This window comes from Myotis daubentonii, chromosome 18 (assembly GCF_963259705.1).
Source record: "Myotis daubentonii chromosome 18, mMyoDau2.1, whole genome shotgun sequence".
In the NCBI taxonomy this organism is placed as follows: domain Eukaryota; kingdom Metazoa; phylum Chordata; class Mammalia; order Chiroptera; family Vespertilionidae; genus Myotis; species Myotis daubentonii.
Window position 1 is genome coordinate 30,924,812 of NC_081857.1, and position 21,228 is coordinate 30,946,039.

General features: G+C 42.0%; 2 protein-coding genes across 3 annotated transcripts in view; both read right to left on the reverse strand.

The window, feature by feature from the left end:
• Positions 1–2,037: 2,037 nt before the first annotated feature.
• CTSK (cathepsin K) lies at positions 2,038–11,384 on the reverse strand. Its single transcript, XM_059674049.1, has 8 exons — positions 10,269–11,384; positions 8,647–8,770; positions 8,056–8,178; positions 7,816–7,971; positions 6,189–6,407; positions 3,697–3,862; positions 3,328–3,433; positions 2,038–2,593 (listed from the first exon to the last, which is right to left on the reverse strand). Exons 2-8 carry the CDS (start codon positions 8,767–8,769, stop codon positions 2,494–2,496), a joined length of 993 nt encoding a protein of 330 aa, XP_059530032.1. The 5' UTR covers position 8,770; positions 10,269–11,384; the 3' UTR covers positions 2,038–2,493.
• A 296-nt stretch (positions 11,385–11,680) lies between these two features.
• ARNT (aryl hydrocarbon receptor nuclear translocator) overlaps positions 11,681–21,228 on the reverse strand; it is a 61,532-nt gene continuing 51,984 nt past the window's right edge. For both annotated transcript variants that reach the window (XM_059674051.1, XM_059674052.1), the window contains 8 exons: positions 19,672–19,782; positions 19,446–19,518; positions 19,168–19,291; positions 18,875–18,977; positions 18,344–18,491; positions 15,682–15,844; positions 14,637–14,803; positions 11,681–13,658 (listed from right to left, as the gene is read on the reverse strand). In XM_059674051.1, the coding sequence (XP_059530034.1) occupies positions 13,569–13,658; positions 14,637–14,803; positions 15,682–15,844; positions 18,344–18,491; positions 18,875–18,977; positions 19,168–19,291; positions 19,446–19,518; positions 19,672–19,782 (979 nt within the window). In that variant the 3' untranslated portion in view covers positions 11,681–13,568. The remainder of the gene's footprint in view (positions 13,659–14,636; positions 14,804–15,681; positions 15,845–18,343; positions 18,492–18,874; positions 18,978–19,167; positions 19,292–19,445; positions 19,519–19,671; positions 19,783–21,228) is intronic.

Consider the following 21,228-nt stretch of genomic DNA (forward strand, 5'->3'; position numbering starts at 1 on the left):
GCATCTTCATTTTGTTCTTTACACCACTGTCAGAGGAATATTGCTAAAATACAGATCTGATCATGTCTCTCTCCTGCTCAAAAATGCCTTCTAAATGCCTGTGTATCTGTAAAATAATGTATATACTTCCTGGGACATGGGAGGCATTCAAGGCCTTCCATGATTCTTCTCCAACCTATTTTTCTCACCTCAGCTCTATCATGTATGTCTTTGCATCCTATACTTGAGCCACCGCAGCCCTCACCATTCACACACACAATTCTCTCAGTGCCTTTGTTCACTGAGAACCTTTGGCCTGATATGCCTTCTCTCCTCCCACTCCACTCCCCATCTGTCTTCTCTGCCCATTCAGATCTTCCAAAGCTCTGTTCTCAATGAAAACTCATCTAAAGTACTATTAAGAATGAATGACTCGCCCTGACCGGTTTGGCTCAGTGGATAGAGCGTCGGCCTGGGGACTGAAGGGTCCCGGGTTCGGTTCCGGTAGGGGGCATGTACCTTGGTTGCGGGCACATCCCTAGTGGGGTGTGTGTGGGAAGCAGCTGATCAGTGTTTCTCTCTCATCGATGTTTCTAACTCTCTATCCCTCTCCCTTCCTCTCTGTAAAAAATCAATAAAACATTAAAAAAAAAAATGAATGAATGACTTGGTTGAAACGGCCCCAGTGAAGTTGAAACGGCCCCGGTGAGGTTGAGACGGCCCCAGTGAGGTTGAGACGACCCCTGGGAGGTTGGGACGGCCCCTGTGAGGCTGCAACGGCCCCTGTGAGGCTGCAACGGCCCCTGTGAGGTTGAAACGGCCCTGGTGAAATTGAGACAGCCCCTGTGAGGCTGGGACGGCCCCTGCGAGGCTGAGATGGCCCCTGCGAGGCTGAGACGGCCCCTGCGAGGCTGCGACGGCCCCTGGGAAGCTGAGAAAAATACCTCATGATCTCACTCATTTATGGATAATAAAGACCATTATAAACTGATGAACAAAAATAGATACAAAGGCAGAGCAGCATTGAACAGACTGTCAAACTACAGTGGGAAACCTGGGGAGGGTTGTGGGGGGGGGTAAGAGATCAACCGAAGGACTTGTATGCATTCATATAAGAATAACCAATGGACACAAGACACTGGGGGGTAGGGGAGGCCGGGGAAATGTCAAGGGGGGAAAAAGGGAGACATATGTAATACTCTTTGTAATACTTTAGGAAATAAAACAAAATTAAATTTTAAAAAAAGAATGAATGACTCATTTCTAAACTTGCATAATTAGTATTTATTTCATTATGGTTGGTATTATTAGTTGTTTGTATGTCTGTCACTAGTCTATACTATCCTTGAAGTCCGGGCTGTGTCTTACTAATATATTTCATCATCATGCCTTTAAAATACACTGCATAACACATGGTAATAAATATTTTACATATAAAAATAAATGATTTTGCATAGAATAAAATTAAATACTGCCAGACATATGGTTAGCATTTTCTTTGAATTCTTTCTAGTGGTAAGAATGAGGATTTTGTGAAAAATGGTAAAACCAGTTAGGCAGATTTATTACTAGCCTGCTAAATTCTTTTAGAATTAACACTGCTTGGAAACTATTATAAAGAGTTTCCATTAAAAAAAAAAATTCTAATAGAGTGATGAAGGCCTGGATGGAGGGTGGAGGGGGTCAATGGAAAAAAAACATAAACTAACAAAGGGGACAATTGTAATACTTTCAACAATAAAGAAAAAACTAAAAATAAGTAAAAGTATTTTTTTTTAAAGTTTCAATTTCCTCTCTTGGTGACAGCATAAGTTTCAGTTCTAGAACTTCAGAGGGCCCTAAGCTATTTTTCAAGGCCTAAGTATTATGTGCCCCTAAATCTGGTTCCCCCTAAAATGGAATTAAATATTGAAATTTCATTATATCCATTTAATTCCTGAAATTTAGTACAGTTCTTAGTACAGAGCGCTTAATAGAAGTTGGCTGAAGGAATGAACACATAAATGAATTAAGATGAATTATTTATGTTATGATCTCTCCAAACAAACTATAAGCACATCAAGTATAAGAATATGTTTTATTCACCTTTTTGTCTCCCGCACCTAGGACAGTATCCAACACAAAATGAGATGCTACCAAATAGCTATTTATTAAGTTATAGACAAGATAAATACTAGGTTTACTTAAAAAATGCAAAGAAGGAAAAAGAAAACACATTTCTTGTATCATGTTAACTTGTACCAAAAACTGATAAATAGATTTATGAACTGGAGTGCATAATAATTGGGGGGAAATTCCTACTGTGGTCACAGTGAAAAATAAAGGCTTTGGGTGGAGAGAAGGAAAGTAGTAGGAGTGTTGCCTGATACACAAACAAATGAGGAGACTGAATGGACAATCTCTGTATTACTGCATCTGCTTCAAGAAAGGCATACCACTCCCTTCCAAAGTACATCACTTCATTGCACCATCATGGAAGGAATGGACGAGCAGGATAGGGTTGGCTGGCTGAAGTCACATCTTGGGGAAGCTGGCCAGGTTGGCAATGCCACAGGCATTGTTCTTATTCCGAGCCATGAGGATATAGCCTTTGTTTCCCCAGTTTTCTCCCCAGCTGTAGGACCAATCAAGAAAAATACTTAGTACCCTCATTTATACATTAAAACACTAAGTATTGTGCCAGGAACTAATGGCATACAAAATAAATAAGACAGTTTTACCTTTAAAAAGTTTAAAGTCAAGAAATGGAAGGCCTAATACTATAGGTCTCAAAGGTAGGGGAGATTGCTTCTGATCAAGAGGAACAAAAAGACTTAATGTAAGAGGTAGCATTTGAGCTGAGCCCAAAGGCTGGATCAAGTTGGGGCCTGTGGAAATGGGATGCCAGTGGAGGCGTGTGAAATGAGTAACAGAGGCAGGAAAGCATGGGACATGTGTTACAGTCTTATGACTGAAAAGTAGGGTGCTTGACAGGGGAGAAGTATGTCTGGTAAGGTAGTTCGAGATCAAGTTGAGTTATTTTTACTTCCAGGCTAAAGAAAGACTTGGACTCTGTGGTCCATCACAGTGGAGGAGACACTGAAGGTTTCTGATTGGGAGAGTGATGTAATCTGATTTGTGCTTTAGGAAGAGTAATCTTGAAAACATGAGTCTATAGAGCATAAGAAAGAAGGAAGAGAGGCTGAAGTTGGTGATTTGAGTTTGGGAATAAAAACCATAGGAGAAATGAATAAAGCTATGAGAATGGATTATGTTGCTAAGGAAATAAGTAGAGAGAATGGAAGACTGGAGGCAGGGGAGGAGAGAGGGAGAGTGACTGACTGACAAATGTAGCGTTTGCATCATTACCTGTTTTTAATTATCCAGTGCTTCTTTCCCTTCTGGATCCCATATCCCACTGCTAAAACCGCATGGTTCAGATTATCGCTATTGCAGTTTTCATCGTAATACACACCTAGGAAACAATCAATCAAAGTAAAGCTTTCTGTAACCCAGGGGCACCCTGTGGGGTCTCCCACTCTCGGTGACCCTTTGTAGAATCCATCCCAGTCAGAAGGGCTTACATCAGAGATGCTCTGTGCCAAGGCAGCTGGTAGTTTCTCTCTGGCAGACTCAGTATGAATATGGAAACGAAGTACTAAAAGTGCTGAGTGCCCTTCGAGAAGCTGCCAAGCCCACATCATAAGTTGACTGTGTTCCATAGGAGCAGCTCCTTACCTTTGCTATAAAACTGAAAGGAGCTCAGGCTTGCATCAATGGCCACTGAGATGGGTCCCACTCGGGCCACTGCCTTCTTCAGGGCTTTCTCATTCCCCTCAGGGATCTCCTTGTACCCTCTGCACTTAGCTGCCTTGCCTGTTGGATTGTACATACAACTTTCATCCTGCGAGGGGAATAAAAGAAAATGGTTGAAAAAGGACTAGGACAAAGCAACAGGCAATGAATTGGTGAGTGAGAAACTCTATCAACATTTTAATGACGTTAGTGAACTAACAGAGGCAGTGACTGGTCTCAGAGAGGTCTGTTCTCCCTTTGCCATTTTAGAGCACTGTGAAAAAGTGAATACTTTGCACCATACACAAAAATCAGCTTCAGGCAGTTTAAAAATATAAATATGAAAGCAAACACTGTAAAACCTAAAAAACAGATAAAGAATTTTGTATTACCTCAGTGTAAAGATTTCTGAAATAAGATTTTTTAAAGAGCACGTATCATCTTCTGGCCCTGTAGTATGTGTGAGCTTGGGAGGGCTGCCATTATTGTTAATATTTAGATTTTTTTTAGCATTTTTATTGCAGCAGACATCATTTCAGATGACTAAACATGAATGAATAAACTCACTGTTATTGAATTTTTAAAGGAACAAACTACAAAGGAAAAAATTAATAATTTTACTACACTAAAATTAAGAGTGAAAAGACAAACATCAACCTACAACACACATAATATTAGTATCCAAATATCTTTTTTTTAATATTTTATTGATTTTTTTTTTTTACAGAGAGGAAGGGAGAGGGATAGAGAGTTAGAAACATCAATGAGAGAGAAACATCGATCAGCTGCCTCCTGCACACCCTCCACTAGGGATGTGCCTGCAACCAAGGTACATGCCCTTGACTGGAATCGAACCTGGGATCCTTCAGTCCACAGGCCGATGCTCTATCCACTGAGCCAAACCAGTTAGGGCTCTCTTTTTTAAATCCCTAAAAATCAGTAAGAAAGAGAAAACCTAATTAAAATGGGCAAAAGTGCCGAAACCGGTTTGGCTCAGTGGATGGAGCGTCGGCCTGCGGACTGAAGGGTCCCAGGTTCGATTCTGGTCAAGGGCATGTACCTGGGTTGCGGGCACATCCCCAGTAGGAGATGTGCAGGAGGCGGCTGATCGATGTTTCTCTCCCATCGATGTTTCTAGCTCTCTATCTCTCTCCCTTCCTCTCTGTAAAAAATCAATAAAATATATTTTTAAAAAAATGGGCAAAAGATATAAACATTCAATGCACTAAAGAAATGCAGATGGCCACATAAACACACTAATGAAGATGTGAGACTTTCCGTCAAGATGGCGGAGTCAGTAGACACTGTGCTCACCTCTTCCCATGACCACATCAAAATTCCAACTAAGTTATAGAACAACCACCCTTGAGAATCACCTGAAGACTAGATAAACAGAACTCCTGTAACTAAGGATATAGAGAAGAAGCCACATCAAGACTGAATGTTAACTGTAATTGAAAAATAAGTTTTTTTAAAAGATGTAAATCAATGGGATTTCTTATACATTGAATGTGGGAATATAAATTTTTCCAAATACTTTGGTAAAAATATTTGATATGATCTATCTAGCAAAGTTGAAGATGTAAATAACTTAGGACTTAGACAGCTCTTGCATTTATGCGTAGAAGACGTGCCTTGCAATGTTTGCAGCAGATAAACAGATCTGGTAGATAAATGTTGGCTCTGCTACAAAACTAGTGGTATGAATTTGAATATGCTGTTTTACCTCGTGCCAGTTCCCTCTTACAAAGTGAGGATACATCTACCTTACAGGGCTGTTAAGAGTAAATGAGAAAATGCACCAAGCATATGGATTAGCACATAGTAGCCATCGTCATTACTAAAACTGGTTATCCCTTCTTCAAAGGCTCCTGTTGCAAAGACCCCATATTATATTATCAACCCTCTGTCTATAAAAAGCCCTCAGAATTTCTTCATTTTAGATAAGAAAGATCTGCTTCCTATTGCTAAAGGGTCTTATAGGAGGAAGTGAGTTGACCTCTAAAATTACAACAAATATGAAGCAACTTGTTTTTTCTCTCATTTTATACATGGTAACTTACACAACTTGCTTAAGTGTTCCCAGAACCCACACTGAGATCATACAAAATAAAGCCACATGATTCATGAAATTAGATTTGTGATGGGAGTGGCAGTTGAACAGAGGGCTATAGAGACCTTGTCAGAGATCTATGGAATAGCCTACCCCCTATTTCCCCCCACTCCCTCAGGGCACAGAGGCAGATGGGATCTATGGTAACCTAAACTCCCCAAATTCTCCCAGAATGTGGGAATCTTCTTGGCCTTAGTGGACAATTTTCCCAGTAAGAAAGCAGAATACGGTAACAGAAAACAAGATTTCTGGAATTGTTTCTAGTACAAATATCATGCTGAGGCAGGAGGATCCATCACAGAGCTGGGTGGGGCTGTCTCACCTGTCCCACATACGGGTAGGCATCTTCGGAGTCAATGCCCCGGTTCCTTTGCACATACTGGAAGGCATTGGTCATGTAGCCTCCTCCGCAGCCATCATTCTCAGACACACAATCCACCAGGTTTTGGGGACTCAGATTTAAGAGTTTACCAGTTTTCTTCATGAGTTGACCCTCCAGGGCACCCACAGAGCTAAAAGCCCAACAGGAACCACACTGACCCTGAGAGGCATAACAGAGAAACTATCAGTCATTGTTCTTCACGTTTTTTGTTTTTTTCACCTCTACTTGCCTGATGAAATTCCACAGATTTTATAAATTCCAGTATACATGTCCCCTTTGCTGTGAAAGCTTCCTATTTCCCTTCATTTAACATTTGTTGCATTGTTCTATTGCTGTTATTGCTATTGATAACTTTTGTTACTATTGTTCCATTAGCTGTAGTATAGCAGAGTACTGACTTTGTAACCCCTTAGATATGGGACCTTGAGTAAGTTACTAAACCTCTTTTTGCCTCAGTTTCCTTATCTGTAAAATGTGGATAATAAAAGTGCTAGCTATCATTAGTGCTTCTTAAGATAGGTGTTAAATTTTTCTATTTTTTATTTTTATTATTTTTTGGTCCTTACCTAAGGATATGTTTTTCATTGATTCTAGAGAGAGAAGAAGGGAGAGGAGTGAGAGGGAGCGAAACATCGATGTGAGAAATATCCATTGGTTGCCTCCCGTACGCCTCAACAGAGGATCAAGCCTGCACACAACCTGGGCATGTGCTGTGACTGGTAATCAAACCTGTGAGCTTTCAGTGCATGGGACGATACTCCAACCAACTGAGCCACACTGGTCGGGGCTTTCTTTCTATTTTTTAAGATGGAGGATTTCTTGGGGACACAGGTGTGTCTTAGTCATCTTGATTCTCTACTGCCTAGCACATACTGGTAAATTCTGGGAAAAAAATGTATTTGTTGAATGAATGTTAAATCAGTTGTTCATCTAGTTGACACATACAATTAACATTGTTAAGGTTGTGGGAAAACTGGCATTCTCATGCTGATAAGAATGTAGATAGTAAAACCTTTTTGGAAAGGATCTATTCATTTTAATTTGAGGATTTATTTTGCATATTTGTATATGGATACAAAACTATATGCACAAGGTGCTTACACTATTTGTAAAAAGAAAAATGCAGAAACAACCTAAAGCCCTGGCCAGTGTTGCAATGGTTAGAACGTTGGCCTGCACACCAAAGGGTTGAGGGTTCGATTCCTGGTCAAGGGCATGTATCTGGGTTGCAGGTTTGATCCCCTGTCTGGGTTGGGGGTTGGGGCATTGTGAGGGAGGTAACCAATTGATGCCTCTCTCACATCATTTTCTCTTTCTCCCTTTCCTCCTCTCTTCCCCACTTCTGCTCTAAAAATCAATGGAAAAAATCCTCAGGTGAGGATTAACAAAAAAACCTAAATGTTCAAAAATAGATGAGTTAAATGATGAAATAGGCTATTAGCATGGGGAGAGGTAACCTTAATTCCTCTTCCCTTTCCTAATGCCCTTGTATCTTAAGAACAAAGAAACAGCAAAAGGAAGAGGTCATACCAGCTTACATACCCATTCCCAGGAGACAGGAGGGTACCTGATTTTTGACAGGAGTAACATATCCCTTCTTTCGATAATCAATGGAGTCTGGGGCCTTGCCTTCCCAGTCTGGGATATAGAGGGTGTCGTTACTGCGAGAATGGGATGGAGGTACTCTGAGTCCAGTCATCTTCTGAACTACCTCTTCACTGGTCTGGGACAAAGAAGAGAGAGGCCAGGCATAATCAGGAAACTAAGGCAAACAGGACAGGTAGGACAAGAGCTGAGGTTCACTCACCATGTCCCCCAAGTGGTTCATTGCCAGTTCATATGTATGGACACCAAGAGAGGCCTCAAGATTATGAATGGAAATATGCTTCAGGTTTTTTTCCCAAATTAAACGCCGGGAGATTTCATCCACCTAAATAGAGCATTGTCAGTACTGGCACAGACTGGGTTCTGCGTGCAAAGTTACATATGTAATATTATGGAGGTATTTAGGAGAAAAGATAAAACTTACAATAATAGAGAGTATATAATCTACTTTGGGAAATGATCACGGGATTATTAAGAACATGCAAGAAGAAATATACAAGCATATTCAAATAATAGAATGCAAAGATCTGGAGAGATGTACAGAAAAGTTGCTTATGGATTAATAGCATTAATCTGAGAAGTCATCCCAAAAGAAAAATATTAAGAAAAGTAGGGAGAGGATGTGATGGTGACTTGAGGAGTAGGAATAAAAACTACATGTTAACAGCTGGGGAACAAGGGCAGGTTTGCTTGGTTGGAGTGGTTCAAGTGTTTGGATAGAAGGAGTCTGGAACCTAGGACTGGAAGTCTCACTTAGCTCTCCCCCCATGCTCCCCTCTAGGTCCCCAGGCACCTTGCTGTTATACTGCTTCTTGTAGGTCTTCTTCCATAGCTCCCATTGGGTGTCCAGTATCTCCTCAGGGTATAGAGCAAAGCTCACCACGGGCAGCAGCAGTAGAACCTTGAGCTCCCACATCCTGAGGAATGGGATAATTAGGGGCAACTCTTCTGTTTGCCACGAAAGTCCTAGTCTGGCTCAGGAGGAAATACCCAGAGCCATCTTCCCAGACAGGTGGTTCTCAACCTTTGGCAGTCATAGACTCTTTTGAGAAGCTAATAAAAATTTGCAAGCCACTGTATAATCCCTCGCACCAGAAAAAATGCATGCACACACAATAATTCTGGGGAGTTCATGAGCCTGAAGTTAAGAACCTCTTCCTATCGACTATGAGACAAAGGAAAATTGGGCTTCATGAAGAAGATAGAAAAACAACTGAAGGTGATTTCCATATGATAAACCTGATTGTCAGGAGGAGTCTGGGTTTGGATGGGGTGCAGATACTTCTGGTGCTAAGTATTTTGACCTAGGGAGATTCCATACCCACACACAACTTGCACTGACAACCTGAAACAGGGTAGAAAATGGACAATCAGCATGGGCTCAGCACCTGTCTCCTCCCATATTCCTAGCAGATTAAAAAAGATGGACAAGGTTACATAGATAAGTGCAGGGCAGATGGTGGTTGGATAATACGCAAAAGGGAAGACTGCCCGCCACATTTTGCTTCCTGGTCATTTAAGGCATTCTTCTTTTCCGTGCCTAAGTTCGGAAATTTTTCTAGACCTTGCCAGGAGAGGACAAGGGAAAAGTTGACAGTTTTTCCTATTCTCTAACTATGAGAAAATATTTTACTGTCTCCTTAGTCTTTTGCTTCTTTCTTTCTCTTCCTGCTCCCTCCTCAGGCAGGAAACTGTCCTAATTTCAACCAGCTGCTTTGGGCAGGAAGGTTTTTTTATTTTTCTGACAACGAAAACCTCTGTGACTGCCTCACAAGACAAAAAGCCTCAGAACCAAAGTTTGCTAAAAGAATGTAAGACAGTAAAGCAGTGTTCTATGACCAAATACACAGCTTTTCCGTAGTTTGCTCTAGCTTCACTCCTTGCAGTGGCTTAATTACGCGTCCTCCATTTTAAGAACAATTTACAGTCCGTAGCAAGTCATACAGCTTTCATAAGTTTTGAATTTGTAGTCCACTTTTATGTAATCTTTGCAAACTGGCAAATATACAGCAGGGCATTTAATGTGTGGAATGTTACGGGCTTTGGGCTGTCTCAGAGTAGCAAATTCTGAGCTGCCACCTCCCTGCACCACTCCACTTCCCACTATGTTAACCCTTTTGGTACCTTTGGCCAAAACAAAAAACCCCAGAGGCTACCCTAAGTGAAGCATGGGTAAAGGCTTCCTATATTTTTGCTTTTACTAACAACCATGTAACATACAAGTCATAGAAGTAATCCTAAACATATCCAGGCAGATTTTATTTGGCCAGGAAATGACCTAAGAAGGGCATCATTGCTTTCATGCACAGAGCCTACGAAGTTCATTTTGATCCCCAGTCACTACATCCCTAACACCCCTAAAATGTAGAACTGGGAGGAAAGAAAAACCAAGAACTAGGAAGTTGAAAATGTTACCTGCTGATGGGAATCTGCTCTCTGGGCTCGTTTCTGCAGGGAAGTGTCGATAATGTGGGCGGATGCCTAGGATTGCTGGATTTATTCCATCAGAATTGCGGAAGTCAGCTCCAGCTGTTGGCTGGAAAATTTGGACAGGGGAGGGAGGCGGAGATAGACATGCTGAGAAGGGGGATTAGGGAGGAAGGAAGGAGGCATGGAATCTGCAGTGTTTCTGTATGCAAGTGGAGTAAGCCAGGGTGGAGAGCTGCTTTTACATCGAGGACAGACAAAAATAGACCTCAATACACAGTACCCAAGGCAGGGCTTATCTTCTCTCGGTAGAGGAATATAGTCCTGATCTCTCCCATCGTTATTATATTGGAGGATTATCTTTTCCTATTACCCATCTCTACAACTTTAAACCTTGTTTTTGAATTTGTGTCTGAGATGAATAAAAACAAAAGGCTAGAAGAGTATATAAGACAAGCCATAGGCTTCAAAATCATTTGTATTTTATAAGCTTGTTGGCTAATTGTTGTCACTGCTTCTATGCACAGGAATAGCTCTCTCAGCCTAATACAGTTGTGCTGAGGAAGGATATGCCCAGAAAGTCCAGATGAAACCAGTTCTAAAAGTAACAAAAATCAGTATTCTTAGGAATTTGTGACAGCACATGAATCAATGCCATAGCACTGACAAACTCACATGTGACTTATTTGTTGCTAATCTCCGATGGTGGGATGCCTGATGAACATTATCTGTCTCAATTACTAAAATCCCCAACCGAGGTCCAGTCATATGAGCTTCTCCACATACTTCCCCCAATATCCAGGCATGTGACAGATCATGAGCCACACTCCCAAACTCCATATTCTTCCATAAACGGATGTGGGGGAAGAGGAAAAGGGTCCTTGGAACAGAAATGATAATACGTGGGATCTAGATTCATTGTCTGGTGGATTACATAATAGACTCTCAAGAACACAGGCTTATGCCTATGCATTGTAAGATTCGCTAATGAACCTAGAGGGAAACCAGGTCCAGACCTGAATAGTTTAAATTTCCCTACCCCCAATTCCTTTCCATCCAGAAAAGGGGGACGTGCTGGGGGGAAGAAATCCAGATGTGTCCAACTCCTCTCCAGTCCCAATTCTCTCCTCTCACAAGGACTTTGGCATTCCCCAACGCCATCCCACCCCACGGTCAGATGTCCCTAACTTCACTCAGAATGAGTCAGGATCAGGAGGACAACCGAGGAATGCTGAGTGATCAGAGCCCTATGATTTCCCATTTCTGAAATTATAGACACATTGTGCTTTATGTTTGTATATTTGGAGCTAAAGCTATGGATTCAACTAGTTGTGGGGAGTCTGTTGTTTATGAGCTGCAAAGGAATAATAAAGCCGCAATCAAGATGACACAACACAAAGTTTACAAAAGGAAAAATATTTTGTTTTTAAAATACTTGCTACATGTCATTGTTTTTGCCACTGTAAGGCTCAGCACAGATGCCAGCAGTACAGAAATGGCCAACAAGAAAAAAAAACAATCAAAAATAAAACCCTGAAGGAAAAGCAAAAATAAAACCCCCAGAGCATCTTCTCCCTCCCTTCCCCATCCCTCCTCCAAAGCCCTATAATAACTATACAATATTATAGTCTTGATCACATTTAGAAACAGGCGATTATTAAAAAACAAGGACTTTATTGGAAACTCAACATTTTGGTTTCTTAAATTGTGATATAAATATATATGTATACTGTATGTGTGCACATAGAATAAAAAAATAAACTGTCTCCTTTCCACTCCAATACCTGGCACCAGACTGGAGACAAAAGGGAGGGAAACCCCGTAATGACATTCTCTGAGCCTCTCCAAGGCCATCTGTGCTCCTCAGTCCCCTATGGCTACATTTAAAATGTCTTATTAATTCAGTCTTGCACTTACAATACTGGCCTGAGCCAATTTAAAAAAAAAGGCCGATACACATGACTGTTACCTGAGGAAGGTAAAGAGTGATAGTAGTAACCTGTATCCACATTTATATGGCTATAATTAATTAATAAGTGACCCTGTTGGGATGAGAGTCCAGGCCCCATCTATCACATGGATTTATTACACTTGCACTACAAAGCAAAATCCAATCTCAAGACTGAGAGGGAGCAAAGAGGAAAGAGTTATAGGTCAGAAAAGACCTAAATCTCAGTTTCTTGCCAGACTGGATACTTTGAGAATGAGATAAGAGGCTATTTTGCAAGAAGGCTGGTATTTGGTTCAAACTGCACCAGTGAGGGTTTTCACTGGGACTACTAATCCAAGAAGTTGAGTTTCCATGCAGAAATAACCTCCATGGAACACACATATGTAATTCTGACAAAAATGCAGCATTATCCTTATGGCCAAGTATGGGGTTTCTGAAAGTGTTTATCCTGCCAGCCAATTTCTGTAATGTTTGCAGATCTTCCATATAAGGTGAGAGCACCAAAATCAGTAACGACCCAGTTTTATCACTAAATATGTCTGATGACAGACAAATCATATCAACAGAAAATGTTATATATCTGCTTATTGGCTGGGCACAGATGTAAGTACAGCAAAGACATTTATTTAAATACTCTTTGGCTGCAATACTAAGTAGAAAATACCTGGAAGATTTAACTCCTTAGGACTCTTTGAAAAACACAGAGAAAGACAAAGATAAAATCTGGGACAAATTTTGCATAACTCCCTAATAGGGAGAAAGAAATACACAAAGAAATACATGTACACACACACACACACACACACACACACACCTCTCTCATTTCCTCACTCACATTTCTTTCCAGAGGAACCGCTCACAGGCAGCAGAAAGAACATATTCTTACTTCCTAAAGCCCCATATATACCTACCATGTTTCATGGTCCTCAAATATGAGGACATTTCTCCTCTCCCCCGCCTTATTCAGAATTTCTTTCCAAAAACAAGCCACAGTACAAGGCAAATAGTGGACATCAGGTTCTCTAATCTGTCCCTTGACCCTAGCAGAAATCACCTCTGTACAAATTTCTGGTCAGGAGACATAAGGCATTTTTAACTTCACCCAGCCTTAATTTTTCAAACGGTCCACAAAACCTTGAGGATTTACTCCATCTCATCTATAAATTATGTCAGAGAGGCAGGAGGGCAAGGGAAAGGCCAGAAGTGAAAGGGGGTTCACATTAGGGGTGAGGGAAGGGAGGGGAGAGGAACTTTTATTCTGTTTACAGAAAGATTTGTTTTTTAAAAACAAATGGTATTTTTCTCTCCCCCACCCCTTTATCCTCACCCCAATAGTTCTATTCTGAAAAGGAGGGAAACATAGTTAGATCAGGAAATTCTTCATTGTTGTAGCTGTTGCCCTGGTCTCCCAACATGGACAGCATCTCCTAATAAGAGAAAAATAAGTTGGGTCACACACCTTGATCCCTTACATTTATCAAGCTCCTTTCCCAACATTCCCCTGAACCACCATTCCTGTCCCCAAAGAGTTTCTGCTGTGCTGAGTTCTCTTAGCTTTCCTTAGTCTCAGCAACTCTGACTATTTTAGGTGACGAACTTTTGTCCTATTCCCTTCTATGTCTTCCCCCTATAGTTCCACACACATTTCCCTCTTTTCCAGTTCTCAGTATTTTCAAAAGTGGAAAAATCTGCTTGTCACATTTGATATACCGCCCCCCATAAATTTATTATGGAGTATCTCTTATCCTCTGTGTTTTCTACCAAAACCTGTTTTGCCTTCTTTCAACTTGTGTTTTAAACTAGCTCTTCCTTTGTTCTGCCTAAGATTACTCCACTCAGTCTTGCAGTCCCCTCAGGATTAGGTAAACAGACCTTTATAACTATAATCAAGGCAAATAGTACTCAAGCTTTTGTGAAATGGTTTTCCTTGAATGGGCTATAATTACTTTTTTTTAAAAATATATTTTATTGGTTTTTCACAGAGAGGAAGGGAGAGAGATAGAGAGTTGGAAACATCGATGAGAGAGAAACATTGATCAGCTGCCTCCTGCACACCTCCCACTGGGGATGTGCCTGCAACCAAGGTACATGCCCTTAGTCGGAATCGAACCTGGGACCCTTGAGTCCGCAGGCCGACGCTCTATCCACGGAGCCAAACTGATTAGGGCTATAATTACTTTCTTAGACATCTTTGCATGGTGCTGCACATCACTAACTATGGTCTGGTTAAAGGCTGTGCATCAAAATAAATTCATAATCTTTCCTATTAATGACAATTTTCCCTACATGTCTCCACTGTCTTCTCCCATTCACACCCTAATACATGCATGCTTCCTTCTCTGTCTCTCCTCCGTGACCCTTTCTCTCCAAATTTCTGATTTTCTAAAGCCTTTTCATCCTCTCACCTGGAAGACTTCAGGCTGGCCAGGTTGCGGTGCTGATGGCTGTTGAACATGTTGCTCATTAGAACTTGAACGATGATGAGGCTGCTGGCCCTGCCACTGTGGCCAGACTCCCACACCCTCTGCTGTCCGTGTCTGGAATTGTCCTGCAGTCTGTCCAGTCTCAGGAGCTAGTGAGGAAGAATAAACTTCAATCTACTAATTCCATTGGAGAGGAAAATCAAGCACATAACTACATGCAAGTCATTAATTTTACCTAGAAACCTCCTGCCCTTCTTTCTGCCAATCAATGCCTCTTCTATTTCAAAACCCAACCCAAATTATTTTTCTTCTCTAGGAAGCTGTTCCAAAGAGTCCTTTGCTCATTTTAGAATAAATTTGCATATTAAATTAATAATATTTTACATGTTTTTTGTTATAGGTCTTTTTCATGTGGGTAGATTTTATTTACTAGAGGTCCAGTGCATGAAATTTGTGCACTGGGGGAGGAGGGGGGGGTGCCCCCTCAGATAGGCCTGCGTCCTCTCGCAGTCCAGGAGCCCTTGGGGGAGTCCGACTGACGGCAGCCAGCCATGAACCCAGCTTCACTAATTAGCAGGGGGCAGCTCCTGCATTGAGCGTCTGTCCTCTGGTGGTCAGTGCGCGTCATAGCAACTGGTTGTTCCACCGTTTGGTCAATTTGCATATTAGCCTTTTATTATATAGGATTTATTTTTATTGATTTCAGAGATGAATGGATAGGGAGAGAGAGAGAGAAATATCAATAATGAGAGAGAATCATTGATAGGCTGCCTCCTGCTATTGGGTATTGAGCCGACAGCCCGGGCATGTGTCCTTGACCAGAATCGAACCTGGGACCCTTCAGCCCGCAAGCCAACACTTAACCCACTGAGCCGAACCAGTCAGGGCCATGTGGCTAGGTTTTAAATAGCAAATACCTTGCATTTTCTCATAATGAACTCAGTGCACAGCAAACCATCTTAACCACCAAATCCTTTCTCTTTAGTGTTGTGATTTTCCTTTTATCCATCTTCTGGACTGAACTCACCAAAGTTGGATCCACGACTGGTGAGAGTAGAGTAAGCAGCAGCACCAGGTGATGCAGTGGAAGCACCAGGGACGGACATGGGACTAAAGGAAGATGGACTCTGAAAGTTGCCCACACCAAATTGGGAAGAACGAGTCTTGCCTGTAGCCTGGGTGGCCACCTGCTAAGAGAAAGGAATAGAGAACAATAAGTGGAACGTTAAGATTATTGCACATACAATCCCCATGAGAGTCAACTCTCTCTGTCAATCACTAGATTCTTTTGAGTGAAACTAAGCATTTCCTAATGCATATTTCTTCCAATTAACCCCCAATCTCTCTTGACACTATCCTTAGGCAGTTGTGAAAAGTGCAAAAAGAAAAGAACTACAAAATTAATAAAAGTATACATTTAGAGTTGTGAAAATTAAATAAAAATGATTTATATAAAAGCATTTTATAAATTGTAAAGTTATATAAAAATGGAAGCATTAATAACAACACTATGGTGTGTGTGTGTGTGTGTATCCTATATAATAAAAGGGTAATATGCAAATTGACCCTAACAGCAGAACGACTGGGAATGACTGGTCACTATGACACACACTGACCACCAGGGGGCAGATGCTCAATGCAGGAGCTGTCCCCAGGTGGTCAGAGTGCTCCCACAGGGGGAGCTCTGCTCAGCCACAAGCCAGGCTGATGGCTGCCAGCACAGCAGTGGTGGTGGGAGCCTCTCCTGCCTCCTCAGCAGCACTAAGGATGTCCGACTACAGCTTAGGTCTGCTCCCTGCTGGAAAGTGGACATCCCCCGAGGGCTGCCGGGCTGCCAGAAGGATGTCTGACTGCCAGCTTGGGCCCGATCCCCCAGGTGGACATCCTCTAAGGGGTCCCAGATTGCAAGAGGGCATAGGCTGGGCTGAGGGACGCCCCCAAGTGCACAAATTTTTGTGCACTGGGCCTCTAGTATATATATAAACACTTTGCATCACTTTATTTTTCAGTCTGTGTCACATTCATTTGTTTCTAATGATGTCCTTTTATTTTTTAGTAACTAGCATTTTTCTCACCATAATAGTAATGTATATACACTAAGGAATATTTGCAAAGTGAAGAAAATACTTTTTAAAAATTAATCACAATTCTACCACCAAAGACACATGGTGGATAATTTCTTCCAGTTTTTATTTTCCTATGCATTTTTTTATACAATTGAGGTCACATTGTATAATAATAATTCTGGAGCCTACTTTTGGTTTTAGCTTTTTAAATGTAAAACATTACCATTTATATTTATATTATTATATAATATATAAAGAATGTTATATATTATATGTTATATATTATTAAGTATATATGAACTTATGAAAGGATATTAGCTTTAGCTTAACATATTATACTAGAGGCCCGGTGCATGGATTCGTGCACCAGTGGGGTCCCTTGGCTTGGCCTATGGGATCGGGCCGAAACTGGCTCTCTGACATCCCCTGAGGGGTCCTGGATTGCGGGAGGGTGCAAGCCAGGCTGAGGGACCCCACCAGTGCACGATCAGGGTGTGGAGGGACCACAGGAGGGCTCCAAGGAGTGTCTGGCCCTTCTCGCCAAGTCCCAATTGGGGCTGATCGGGACCATCTCGCCCAGTCCCGTTTGGGGCTGGTAAGGGCCAGCTGGCAGGGAAGGGACTGTGGGAGGGCTCCGGGACATGTCCGGCCTGTCTCGCCCAATCCTGATCAGGGCTGATCGGGGCCATCTTGCCCAGTCCCAATCAGGGCCGATTGGGGTTGTCTTACCCAGTCCCGATTGGGGCCAATAAGGGCCGGCCGGGCAGGGAGACATCGAGGGAGGTTGGCCTGCCAGGGTGTGTCCGGCCCATCTCACCCAGTCCTGATCTGCCAGACCCCAGCAGCAAGCTAACCTACCGGTCAGAGCATCTGCCCCTGGTGGTCAGTGCACATCCTAGCGACTGGTCGAACAGTCAAACAGTTGGACACTTAGCATATTAGGCTTTTATTATATAGGATATACATATAGAGTATATAGGGACTTTTCAACACTTTTTTTTGTAAATAGACATCGCTGTGTCTAAATTCATAATTTTCTCCTTTGTTCCTGTATTTTATAGTCCTAAACAAAGTGGAAGCCTCTTAGAATTTACTCCAGCCCTAGTGGGTTTGGCTTAGTGGATAGAGCGTCAGCCTGTTGACTGAAGGGTCCCAGGTTCAATTCCAGTCAAGGGCATATGCCAGGGTTGCAGGCTCAATCCCCAGTAGGGGGGGTGTGCAGGAGGCAGCCGCTCAATGATTTTCTCTAATTACTGATGTTTCTATCTTTCTCTCCCTCTCCTTTCCTCTCTAAAATCAATAAAAAGTATATATATATTTAAAATCTCTCTTAAAAAAAATAATTTACTCCAAAACACATTTGAAAATCATGTCTGTTCAAGATGTTTTATGTGAGCGATTCTGATTTAAAGTGGGTATGTAAACACCACAGACTCTGAGTTTTAGATTATCCATGGTTTTTAATTATCTAGTTGATCCTAACAAAGATAAAAATTGGAAGGTAGGTGGTGGGGGTTGAGGAAAAGGAGCCTAAGATAAACAACAATAACTTTACATATGGAAAAAAGCCCAAACAAACAAACAAAAAACAATATCCAGGGGAAGACAAGTGAGAAACTTTACCTGGGCAGAGAAGCCTGGGCGGGTACTAGGGGTCCAAGTTGGGGCTGCTCCCTGGGTGGGGTTGGAGTGGCGGGAAATCTGGGCCAACATTTGTCCTGCAGAAGCTGATGGCTGGACGATGGTTACAGGAGGTGCCAGACCACTATTTCTAGGCGTGAACAAATAGTTAAGGTAAAGGATTAAAAGGATGGGTTTATCACAGAATCTAGGAATCACAGGACAATTTAGTGCTATTCTCAGATTCCCTCGACTTCCTTGGGGTTAAGGAAAACTTGATAAAAGAATGTGGAAAAGACCAGAAAGACTGACAGTCACACACTGATCAGGACACACAAAGATGGAACCTAGAACATGGCAACAGGCAAAGTGCAAAGACACAGGAGGAAGAAAAGCAGTTCGCCTCATCCTAGGCCCTATAAGTTCCACTGCTTTGTCTGAAATAACCTGAGAAAGCTAGGGAAGAATAAAACTTGGACTCAGCAAATGAATCAATCAGTTGCCCTTAAAGCAATACACACACATGGGGCTCACCTGAAATTCTCTGCCGACCGGGGTGTAGGAGGGAATGTGTTGCTCTGGGAGAATAGCTGTTGGGTGGCAGGGACAGTGCTGGAAGAGATGCCTTTACTCTGATCTGTGGACCAAAAGGAGTTGGGGGAGGGCCAGTCAAGGGGCTGTACTATATTAGTTCAGCAAGTTCCTATTTTACTCATGAGGTATCATGACTAAGAGGGAATGTTGGAAGACTACTGATTGGGCAGCAGCAGACCCATCAGTAAGTGATCAAAATAAGAATTTAAAAGGAGAATGAGTAAGAAACATACCTGCATTGATGTTGGAATAGATTTCTGAAAATCTTGGATCTCTATCCTGGGCAAACAGACCATCTGACTTCTCAAGGGGCTTGCTGTGTTCTGGCCCTGTGGTTGTCACAGGCTGAACAGAAACCTGTGGAATACAATGATAAAAATAACCATGAAAGGTTTAACATGATAATTCAATAACTCTAAAATTCACTTAGATACATTTATACTCTAACTGGCACTGGGAGACATTTCTTTAAAAAATGCTCACGGTCCTTCTTCAAAGAAGATACACTAACCTGGGAATGATTGTAGCTGGCCAGTCCATCTCTTCCTGGTACTACGTCCAGTTCTGTCTGTTGTTGCTGCTGCCTATATGTTAAAGCCAGTGAGGAGAGAAATAGGGGGGGAAATTTTTTTTTTAAGAATCTGGGGAAAAGGCTTAACAAAATAAAAAAATAATGGGATTGCAGACGGCCCTGGACTAGTCACTGTTCAATAAATGATTCTTCCACCTTTTCTCACCTGGGTGCCAGCTGCCCTGAGCCCATCTCCAGGGATAAATTAGCTGTGGGACCAAGCTGTGGCCTCTGAATCGTGTTAGACAGTGTAGGCCGTGGTTCCTGGCTGGAATTCCTGGGAAAATGGAGAGAAGATAAAACTGAGAAAAAATATATCTAACACTGCTTGTACAAAAAGCTCTATATATTCACTTGTAGGTGGGGTGATTCCTAATAAATTCCCTTTCAAGTCCAATCCTAAAGGCAACCTATGACCTCAGATTCAACAAATAATTCACACTATGGACAACATGGCACAAAGATAAATTATGTCCTCTGGCACATGGGTTCTTCTTGTTTGGGTTCTAACTCTTCCTAGGTATTCAGTACCTAGTTGTGTGAATGTGCGCGCATATACATATAGTGTTTTTAGAATGCCTAAGTGAAAAACTGAAAGTACATTTACTGAAACATAAAAAGGATTATTTCTGGCCTGGCTGGTGTTGCTCAGTGGTTGAGCATCAACCTATAAACCAGTAGATCACGGTTCAATTCCTGGTCAAGGCACATATAAAATAAATTTTTTTTTTTTTTAAAAAGGACTATTTCTGGATAGGGAATTTTTTTTTTACTTTCTCTTATAGTTTTCAATACTTTCCAAATTTTCTATAAAGAGTAGTTATTTTAAAACATTACTAATTAATTAAAATTAATTGTGGTAGGGAAAACTCTATGTAAAAATGGGGGAAGCCATTATTTCCAGAAAAAAGTTCCTAAAAAGATTTCAAATTTTAAACAAAATGTAAACACAAAACAATAGTTGTTCTGTTATATAAAGATGCAAAAACAAAATCAATAAAAACCTAGAGAGAGAGAAACTAAGATGGCGGCATAGATAAACACCGGGAAATTGCTGTCTCCCACAACAACTTCAAAAAAACAACATAAAGACAAAACGGACATCATCCAGAACTACAGGAAAGCTGGCTGAGTGGAAATTCTACAACTAGAAGGAAAGAAAAGCACACTGAGAGCCAGAGGAGCTGCGGAAGTAAAGTGCAGAGGTACGGAGGCTCGCGTGCGCAGAAAGGGGCTAGCACCTGAGGACGCGGCTGTCTTTTTGAATCGGGAGGGAGTCACAAGCTCCCGACTGCTCTGAACTCTGGTTCCGGGAAGTCTCTGGGGACCCAGGACTCATATGGGGAGAAACTGGACTGTCTGGCAGCGGGCAGAACTCGGAACTTGAGGTCGGCTTTCCCTCAGAGGTGCCTGCAGCAATTACCGGGACACTGAGACGCACGGCCCCTTAGGGCAGGGCTGAGAATCCGCCATAGCTGCTTGCTCCGCCCTTTGATTCCCTGAGACCCCGCCCCACCCAGGCTACAGCAGAGGCTTTTGCATATGAATGCCCTGGCCCTTTGCAACCTGAAAATTACCTAACTGCAGCTGGGCCAGACAGACCCAGAACTTCCAAGAGAAGGCCCAAGGCCCCACAGCGGCTTGCATTGCTTCACAGCTGGGCCTCATCAGGGTACCTCCAAACTCCAAAAAATGAAAGGGAATCCGCAGTTCTCTTCGTAGC